Here is a 10595-nt window from a genome sequence, read left to right as displayed (position 1 = left end):
ATTGATGTGTCAACAGCAAATCTTTTGAATGCCAATAGATAAAAGAAAATATGGCAAAATAGGATTACTGGCCTCAAACATATGTCCTATGCAGCCCAACTGGAAAAACTCTGGCTGTACTCAGTGGCGTATCGCTTACTCAGAGGTGATCTCTGCCTGACTTACAAAGCCATGTCCATCTCAGAATTGATGGATATGCTCCACCTAAAGAAATCCAAGTCACTGCGAGCCACTCACTCTAGTGAGCTAAACCTCATCACAATAATAAATAGAACATGCTGGAGGGACAGATTCCTGTCACAGAGATTCCCTATGCTTTGGAACAAAATTCCTAGTTACATTAGGCAGAGCCCCTCACTAACACTTTTCAAGAGAAACCTTGACGAGTGGATGGGTAACAGAAAATACACCCCTGGGATCACTTCATTGGGTCTTCTTGACAGAGGCTCAGTTAATTAATCAATGGGGCGGCGAAAGCTGACACACTCTGGCTAGGCTCATAAATGACCTCAGGCAGATAGCCTAGTACCTACCTATGAACCTAAAATAACTTTTAGCAAACCTTGAAGGAATATTTTTTACAGGGAGGACAAGTCCCCTCTGTACTGTCCATGTGAAGGTCACACCCCGAATATATTCATTCTGAGATCGCATAATATTTTGTAAAGGAGAAAACTCCACTGCAGGCAAAAGTTGTTTTGTCAACTTTTCTTCGACCTACTGGCATTCTGTAGATTTGCTATCAATACAGTGACAGTCAATCATTTTGCCAAGGAAAGGAGAAAGGCAAATATTTGATTTTTTGTGCATAAAAAAAGAAATTATGTACTCACCATAATGTTCCATGTGAGTTGTTAATCTCGCCTTCATTCTTACAGATGGGTTCCACGGCTCTGAGTTGGCCAACTACAAAGCTAAAGGTCTTCAGACAGCTCGAGGACAAGTCCCTATCCCATGATGCACCTTGAGTTACCTCAGATCTTGTTTGCTGCCTCTAATAATACCATATGCCATTCTTTCACTTTATTAAGGTAAAAAACATAGAAAAGACAAAGCAACCATGATAAAACATGAATCTCGGTCCACAAAAAAAACATGGAGGGGGTCAGGGGGTGGGAAGTAAGAATGAAGGCGAGATGAACAACTCACATGGCACGTTATGGTGAGTACATAACTTCTTTATGTGAAGTTGTTCTATCTCGCCATTCATTCTTACAGATGGGTAGCATCCCAAGAACCATCTTTCTTGGGTGGCTCACGGGAGCATGTTTCTCAGGACAGTAGAACCAAAGGAGGCCCTGTACCTGGAGGCCCTATTGACTATGTAATGAGTGATAAAGGTATGAGGCTTTGACCAAGTGGCTGCTGCACAAATATTATCTATTGGTAGCCTAGCTGAAAATGCAGAAGATGTGGACATAGCTCTGGTTAAATGAGCCTTAATTTTGTGTTTTAGAGATAAATTGGCAGCTGAATAACTGAGTAAGTGAAAGTGATGCAATCAGATAACCATTATGATAGAGTTGTTTCTGTCACAGGCATACCTTTTCTAGAATCTGAAAAGGAAACAAAAAGTTGTTCAGATCTTCTCAATTCTTTGGTTCTATCTAGGGAAAATCTGAGTTGTCTGCAAACATTAAGTTTCTGCAGCATATACTCCAAATTGTTAGTGTGTTTAGGGAAAAACACTGGTAAATCTATAATTTGGTTGGGGTTAGCTTCAGTACAAACTTTAGGTAAGAATGAAGAATTTGTTCACAACGAAACTATCAACATGAAAAAACAAATACGGAGGTTTTATAGGCAAGGCTTGTAGTTCTGAGACTCTTCGAGCAGACGTGATGGCTACTAAAAAGATAGTCTTCCAAGACAAGCATTTGAAAATCGCATGAAGAAGCTGGCTCAAATGGTGGGAGAATAATGTGTGAGAGCATAAAATTTAGGTTCCAGGGGATATAAGGGAATTTAACTGGTGGTCTAAGGTGGAAAGTCCCTTTGAGAAGGGCTTTAGATAGCTTGTGTGACATTATGTTAAAGCCTTCAGTACCAAGATGAAAATTAGAGATGGCAGCAAGCTGCCACCACTCCTTTGTTGAAAAGCATAGTCAAAAATTCTAATATAGAGGAAACAGAGGCTTGGTAAGGGTCAATGTTATTCTGAGAAAAAACATATGGAAAATCTCTTCCATTTGCTGAGGTACAACTTCCTAGTACAGGATTTATGAGAAGATATTAAGATATGTTGCGTTTTGTTTAAAAGGTTATGGAACCTGGCTATGTTGGGAAATGGAGCAGCCAAGCTGTCAACTTTAGGGACTGAAGGGAGAGATGAAGAGCTCCCAACGAGTGCATCAGAAGGTCTGGAACTGGGTCTGGAATCCAAGGCTTTTCCAACAGATGAGGTCAAAGGAAGGGGAACCAAATCTGATGAGGCCATTGAGGGGCTATTAGAATGATGGTCCTTCCCAGGGCTCTGGCTTTCTGTAATACTTTGGGTATCAGGGGAATTGGTGGAAATGCATAAAGGAGACCCAGAGGCCATTCGTGTACGAGTGCATCCCTTGGGGGCTCTCCCGGAGGGGGAATCAGGGCAAAGTAGCTTCTGCATTTTGTGTTCATGGGGGATGCAAAGAGATCACAGCAAGGCTGGTCCCATTTGCGGAATATTCTTTCTATTTCTTTTTTGAGGGACCACTTGTGAGGCAACAAAATTGCCCTGCTCAGTTTGTCTGCAATCACGTTGGATTTCCCTGGAATGTACGTTGTTATCAGATAGCGCTGAGTGGATGTAGCCCACTGCCATACTCTTATGGCCTCTCAACAAAGGGGATAGGACCTGGTTCCTCCTTGCTTGTTTATATACCAGACCACCAACATGTTGTCTGTCTGAATCACAATTCTCCCCAGAGGGAAAGAGTCCTGAAAATACTGCAACACCAAGAGTACCGCTCTCATCTCCAGGATATTGATATGCAGATGTGTCTCTTGTTCGGACCATGTGCCTTGGGGTGTTCTTCCCTGAAAAAGCCCCCACCAACCTGATCAGAGAAATGTCCATGGTCACAGTGGCCAGTGGAGAGGGTAGGATAAAAGGACGACCTATCATTACTTGAAGAGAGGTCAGCCACCACCGAAGATCCTTTTTGCATGTGTTTGTTAGAATAATGAGATGTGACATTCGAAGCTCTTGATAAGACCATTGCGTGAACAAAAGCCATTGTAGAATCCGCATGTGTATATGACCCAATGGAATTGCTAATATTGCAGCTGCCATCATACCCAACAATTTTAGCACTTCTGAGGCTGGCACCTTGTCTCTGGAAATGACATTCAGAATTTGCTGACAAAGTATTGATATCCTTTCTAAAGGAAGTTTTAAAATGGTGGTAGTTGTGTCCAAATCTGTTCCGATAAAAACGATATGTTGCGATGGTGACAAATCAGATTTTTCTGAGTTTATGGTAATCCGTAGTTGATTGCAAAGAGTAAGTGTGGTGTCCCTGGCTTGTATAAGCTGATGTCTGGTGGTGGCAGTGTGGAGCCAATCGTTTAGGTACTGAAACATCTGGAATCCCAAACACCTCAGGTGAGCCATGACCACTGCCATACATTTGGTGAACACTTTGGGAGCTGTAGTGAGACCAAAGGGCAGGGCTTGAAATTGGTAGTGATTGGCTCCCAGCCGGAAGTGCATATGATCCCTGGATGGTCTGGCCATTTTTATGTAGTAGTATGCATCCTATAGATCTATCGAGCACATCCAATTGTCTTTCCCTAAAAAGGGAAATATCGACTGTAGCATGACCTTCCAAAAAAATTTCCAGATCCAATCTGGTCTACTAGGACCTGTTAGATGACTCTTTTTTTTTTGTAGCAACCTTTGGACGTCTAGTGTTACTTGTTCCCTGCAACTGGGTGGGACGTCTGGGATTTTTGTTATCAAGGGGGGGTGGAGTGGCAAAGGGAATAAAATATCCTCCGGATATTATGCTTTGTACCCATTTGTCATTTGTTATTTTTAGCCAACCATCTGGATACAAAGATAAGCGATCGCTGACTGCCTCCAGTGTAGGGTAGTCGGGTCTCCTTTCAGGAGTGCTGGTAGGGTTTCCCAAAGAACTGGTCTCTGTCAACTTGATTTTGTGGACCCTCTCTGCCGCGAGGGTGGTGTCTTCCATTATTGCCCCCTCCTCTGCCCCTGGAGGGGGGTTCACCACGTGTGTCCAAAAAGGCTCCTTGGGCTTTTCGTAACCACATCTTTCCTTCCTTTTGACCCTTGGGGTAGTGTCTAGTAGGGGGTGGAAAAACAGACTCCGATGGCAGACAGCTGGTCAGAATTTCCTTAACGTTGGGCACGAAAAGAGACGAGCCATCAAAAGGGATGTTGACAAAGGATAACTTAAAGGGCTCCACAAAGGAACATAAGCGCATCCAGGAGTGTCTCCTAAGAGCAATTCCTGTACCCACTGCCCTACTCGTTCCATCAGCTGCATATGAAATCAGTCGCATGGAAGACTTTATTATGGAATTAAGGGTAGCAAGGTGGGACGCAACCTTGTCTGTAGCACCCTCAGCTACCGTACCCTGTAGAGTATCTCCAAGCTCTTTTAGGAGGTCTCTTTGGAGTCTTGTCAAATGTGTGAGGTAGTTCAGTGAACGCATGGCAAAAGTTGCGTAACTAAACATGCGCTTCCCATATCTATCCATTATCCTAGAGTCTCTGTTAGGAGGATGGACAGAGGAAGAAGTTTCTGACATCTCCTTTTTGGTGGCTGCCGCTACCACCATGGCATCAACAGACACTCCCTTGTGAGAAAGGTCTTATCGTGAGGGGTAGAAATAAATTTATTGGGCCTCCTAGGGACAGGCTCCATGGTGTCCAGAGACTTCCACACCCTTCATGAGACCAGCTCCATAAGCTAATCGAAGGGTGGAGACACCCAAGAGGTGGAGGGCTGAGACCCAAAAGCTTTCAGGAGGACCGACTCATCCTCAGTAGTGTTGGTGGGCTTCCAGCCACCCCTCTGCTTTAGGATTTCCAAGATATCTGAAAATGAGATACCTTCAGAGTGGGACTGTGGGGCCCTTCTGATACATCCAAGTCAGTGTCAGATGTGAACAACTCCTGAAGGGAGTCTAGATGCTTCCTCTTGCAAATTCTCTTCCTGGGAACCTCATCAGTGGGAGCTTCTGGTGAGGCCTTGGAAGAGCATGGACCACCCAGTGGGGCTTCCTGAGGCTCAGGGTCTCTATGCTTCAAAGGGATCTGTGAGGCAGAAAATAGACACAGGTGCTTTTTAGAGAAGAGGTAGTTGGTCCTGAAGTTGTGGATGCCCTGGGGGACATTACTCTCCTCATGGCCTCAAAAGCACCCCTGCTCCGGTGGGAGGGAACCTCTGGATCCGAAGAAACAGATGATTCCCTAGGCACCGGAACAGTGGGGTCTGATGCAGAGGTAGGAGCCAAACTCATCTGAGCTGAAGCCCCAAGAGGCAAAATTGGAACCGAAAGATCAGTCCGACTATCCTCTCCAGACCCGACTGGTGAGTGTCGGCTCCTAGACTCCTCGATGGGCATTGAGGAAGTCTAAGTAATTGGAACTGATGTCACTGGAACAGGCGTCAGCCCCCAAAGGCTCCACAATCATCAGTTCCAAATCTTCCGGCTCAGAAGGACCGGTATGGTTCAGAGGAGGAAAAGAAGTAGATGGGGGAACGGTTTTCAGTTCCAAAACCACTTGGGTCAGAGCTGATAAAAAATTTGCAAACGCCAGTGCCTGTAACAACTTCTGCACCACACGATCCACATCCAAATCTGATTGGCTTATTGAGGACCCCGAGCAATGGCTCGAGGGTGGCACCAACTGTAGGATCGGTAACTTTAGTACTGCAGAGACTGGTTCCGAAATGAAAAGATGCTTGGCTCCAAAGACTGCGGAGCCAACGTCGAAAATTTTTTTGATAATGATGGATCCAAGGCTCTCTGCTCCGAAGAAGAAGACTTAGAAGATTTAGAAGATTTGGAGGATTTACTAGTTATGTCATGTTCGCGCAAAGTTCTTGGAAGGATGATTTTAAAAGTCCTCTGTCAATTAGCTTTCTTTTTCTTTCATGTAGAACACGACTACTGAAAGAATGGCAGATGGAGGAACTCTCTTGCAAATGCAAAGCACCCAAACAGTAAACGCAATCGACATGATTATCAGTCACAGACATTTTTTGTCCACACTTGGACATTTTTTAAACCCAGACTTGGGTTGCTTTTCCTTATCCTGATCAGCCATAATGTAAATGCACACAAGAAAACTTTGCTGTAAGAGTATCAAATTACACAAGTGAAAAAACTATCAAAGTCAACACACACACACACACACACACACACACACACACACACACACACACACACAAGTATTCAACTGTAATTAGCCCTTAAAACACACTGGCTTTATAAAGACAACAAGAGTCTAACTGTGAAGAATTGAAAAATCTCAATTAGCACACCACTATGTTAAACAGTAATTAGCCCTAAAACAGATTGGGTTCTATAAAGTCCAACTACTATTAGCACTAATAACACTGTTATAACTATGATTACTGGATATATAAAGACTTCTATTCTACCAAAAAGGCACACCAGAAAGGGAAGGGAGATAGTAAAGGCCTAATAAAATAATGGCCTTAAAATGCTATAAAGAGCTAGAGAAAGCTAAGTAATATATAATATTTAAGTGTTATAAAAATATGAAGAAAACCTAAACTACAATAATGTATAATACAGGAAATATCTATAGAAGAAAAAACTACACTGGCCCGAGCTGTGAGGAAACCTCCGATCTGTTGCAATGGCAAACTAGATCTGAGATAACACACGGTGCATCATGGGATAGGGACTTGGCCTCAAGCTGTCTGAAGGCCTCAAGCTTTATAGTTGGCCGACTCGGAGCCATGGATTAGCTCCAAACCTATCTGTAAGAATGAACAGCAAGATAGAACAACTTCACATCAAACATTTGTCTTCCCTCCAAATAATTCTTACCTTAGAGCCGATTACAACAAGTAGCATTGGGGAGGGTGTACCATCCACATCGAGAAAGGGATATGGGGGTAAGCTCCACCAACAAAACACTAATTTGAAGAGAAATGTTTATCTGTGATCTGGTTTCTATTTTGTGCATTTAGCGCAGAAAGCATACATTTGCAAATATTTGTAGCATAGCTGTAAAGATCAAGTAACCTTTCAAGAAGCCTTTAAGGAGACTGTGCCAGCTAGTCATCATCATCAATCCCTGAGATGGAATAATAAAAAGACCTTTGTTATTCACCAATCACTTACAGTTTTCAGACAGACACATTTCTGTAGTCAATAGACCAGTAGGGTGTAAGTCACAGCACGGAAAACACAGAATCATCTCAAAGAAGTGCAATATCTAATTCGGGCTTCAGGAAGGAAGAGGTCCAGACAACAAAGAGCAAGCAAGAAATACTCAGGCAACAAACAACTTCCTGCACAATTCAGAAACCTGTCAGCTGGTATGGGGTAAATGGCAACAATATGGCAAATCTAAATGAAACTGAAAAATGGGAATGTAAGTCAAAGAAGAGAAGGATAATGAAGCAAGAGAACGTACTTATCACTTACCCATGTCTCTCAACCGCTTAGTGCAAGAGTTCTGGACAAAGCCAAAAATAGTGGAGGATTGGGAACAGAGACTGGATAAGCAATTAAAGAAAAAATGGGAAGATATACATAGGGCTCCCAAGTATGCAACAAAGTCTAGATTTAGGATCTTTGCTTGGAAGTGTTTGCATAGGTGTTTCTATACCCCAAGCAGACTCCAAATAATTTTTACTCAAATAGATTGCAAATGTTAGAGGTGTGATGGGAAAGAAAGAGGTAATTGGGAACATATTTATGGGAGTTAAATGAGCTGGCTGATTTAAAAAAAATTCCATGCAGACTGCTCTTGTCAGAAATACTGGGTGAGCAAATTGGTGTAACTAAGGAAATTATGTTGAAGCTGTGATACAGAATCAGAATTGACTAGACATAGTAAAGCCTTGCTGAATTTAATTCTGGTGGCTGCCAAAACAAAAAAAAAAAAAAAACAATTACTAGAAAATGGAAATCAAAGTCTAAACCAACTGGAATAGAAGTAATAAATATAGTAACAGAGTTAAAGAACTGGCAGTAGGATCTTTAGATATGAGTAGGAGTAAATTACATAGGAAAAAAGGGGAATTGCGGGAACCTTACACTCAGAATAATATTTTGGAGGAGGAATGAGGTTTTAGGGTAGGCAGGAATTAAATGATCTATGTAATGTTTGACAATGACTGCATAGGTCATAAGTGACGTATAATGCTTGCAAGTGAAAATGTATCAATGAGGTTTGTTTTCATTTTTATAAATGTATGATTGTCTATGTCATAAGTTATAAATCAATAAAGATGTTTCTTGTTAAAAAAAGCAAAAAATAGTGTGTGTGTGTGTGTGTGTGGGGGTGTAAAGGCCCAAAATGAGGGACAGATTTTAAATATTGCTTTTAGAAAGTTGACAGAATAACATGTTTTGTATTAGCATACGTTTTCTGAAGGATATGAAGTCTGAAATTCTGTCATTATTTACTGACTTCAGTGCTCAATGATTTGCCAGTTATCTTATAAAGAACAGACCAAAAATGAGGCACAAATCTTGACATTCCCTTAAGTTCTGGAGAGTTGAGAGATATGCACTTACCTTTTAGGAAAGTTAACAGTTCCATATAGAAATGGTGTAAAGGTTGCCAATATAGATTGTTCGGGCAAGTCACCAAATACATTTGTGTAGAATCCACCACAAGGGAGACCAGAATGGCTTTGGCAAACAGCCAGCTGTCCAGAACGATAACTGTAGGACAAGTTAAGGTACCCAAACCTAGATATACTGACTCTTAGTTTCTGAACAGTCTGCCATACAAAAACTGTAATGACCCAATTCAAAACATTTTACAATAAAATCAGATTACTAAAAAATAACCACCTGATACCACTGCTAAAGATTCACTCACCTATCAAAAATGTTGAAGCAATAAAAATTAAAAAAAAAAAATCTAATGTGGTATCATGTGAAACTTTAAACTTCATGTTAATGTGTTGCAAAATGACTCGTTATTCTGGGCCGCAGGTAAAAATTAAAAAATAACCACTGGTATTCCTGAAAACAGGGATAATGCTCAATATCTTTCTAACTCTTTTTCTGTGATTTGGGTAGAATGACTAGATACATTTTCTGCTGAGCTTAAAAAAACTTAAAGAATGTACATAGTGTTATGGAAGTCAACAGCAGTGATACCAAACCTTATTTATTTTTTATTTTTATTTATTGGCATTTGTTAACCGGGTTAGTCCAACTGGGCTTCAGGCCCATTTTCAGTGGAGACCCAAGGAGAAAAGCTCCAAAGAACAGTTACATGAAAAACAATATTACAGTTAAAAAGTTTTAAGCACATACATATCTGAGAGATAGTACAAGGATCAAAAAACAAATCTGTTAATACAGCATGAGCAAAAACAGAGAGCTTGCATGATATGACAAAAACACAATATTTATACAAAGCAATCATGTATTTACATAAGAGAACTATGTATCTTAATTGCTAAAAAGCAATTGGCATTGGCTAACAAGCATGGAGTTGTGGGGAAAAAACATCAATGATTTAAGAAGAGTGAAAGGTTTTTATGTTGGATCGTGGCAGGGACAAGTCTTGGAGTTGAGCATATGGTGTTTTAGATAATTTTTGAAGTGTAGTGGGTGGGTGATGGTAGGTATGTTTAATGGAAGTTTGTTCCAAGCAAGGGCAACAGAATATTTATATAGTAGTTTACCAACTGTTTTCTTAGGTTGGTAAATGTCAAGTAGATGCTGGTTAGAGGTACGGAGGGTCTGAGGTGGAGTATAGGTAGAGATAAAGGATGAAAGAGATGGACAGGATGAAGGTTTGTAAAGCATGTTGTACAGCATTTGAAATTGAGATAGTTGGAGTTGTTGGGGGAGCTCAAGTCACTGGAGAGAGTTTAGAGCAATACAGTGATGAGCGTTGTAAGGAGAGTTTGTGATAAATTTAGCAATTTTGTGGTAAGTTTGTTGGAGTTTGTTTAGGGTTGTAGTTTGGATATTGGTGAGTACTGTGTCGGCATATAGGAGGAAGGGAAGGAGGAATGCTTGTGCCAGTGTGAGTCTAGCATTGTGGGTTAGAAATTTTTTATTATGATACAGTAGCCCCAATTTCTAGTGCGTTTTTTTTTATACATTGGAGTAAGTCCAGCTTACATTTCAGTTCATCATCAATTATGAATCCAAGGAGTTTTGTGTGGGTATCAGGTTGGATAATTGTGTTGTTAGAAGATTTAATAACAAAGACAGATTTGTGGTTAGTAAGAGATCGGAGGAGGAAGAGTAAGAGTTTGGTCTTTTTAGGATTAAGAATGAGTAATTATCAGACAGCCATTTTTCATTGGCTAGAAAGGTATTTTGAGTTAGAGTATGGAGCTCAGTCATATTGTTAGAGACAGAGATAAGTGTAGAGACATCAGCATATTGGATGAGAGAAGATTGTT

The 10595-nt window shown here is 41.1% G+C and overlaps 1 protein-coding gene across 2 annotated transcripts in view; it reads right to left on the bottom strand.

Moving 5' to 3' along the window:
- Positions 1-10595, bottom strand: part of CCHR11.PART0H3orf20 (chromosome chr11.part0 C3orf20 homolog) — a 2050812-nt gene that overhangs the window by 1114623 nt on the left and 925594 nt on the right. For both annotated transcript variants that reach the window (XM_044087635.1, XM_044087636.1), the window contains exon 8: positions 8737-8886. In XM_044087635.1, the coding sequence (XP_043943570.1) occupies positions 8737-8886 (150 nt within the window). The remainder of the gene's footprint in view (positions 1-8736; positions 8887-10595) is intronic.

This window comes from Protopterus annectens, chromosome 11.part0 (genome assembly GCF_019279795.1).
Source record: "Protopterus annectens isolate FY-2018-M chromosome 11.part0, PAN1.0, whole genome shotgun sequence".
Lineage (NCBI taxonomy): Eukaryota > Metazoa > Chordata > Ceratodontiformes > Protopteridae > Protopterus > Protopterus annectens.
Note: the sequence above shows the minus strand (reverse complement) of the source record. Positions and strands in the feature narration are given on the sequence as shown.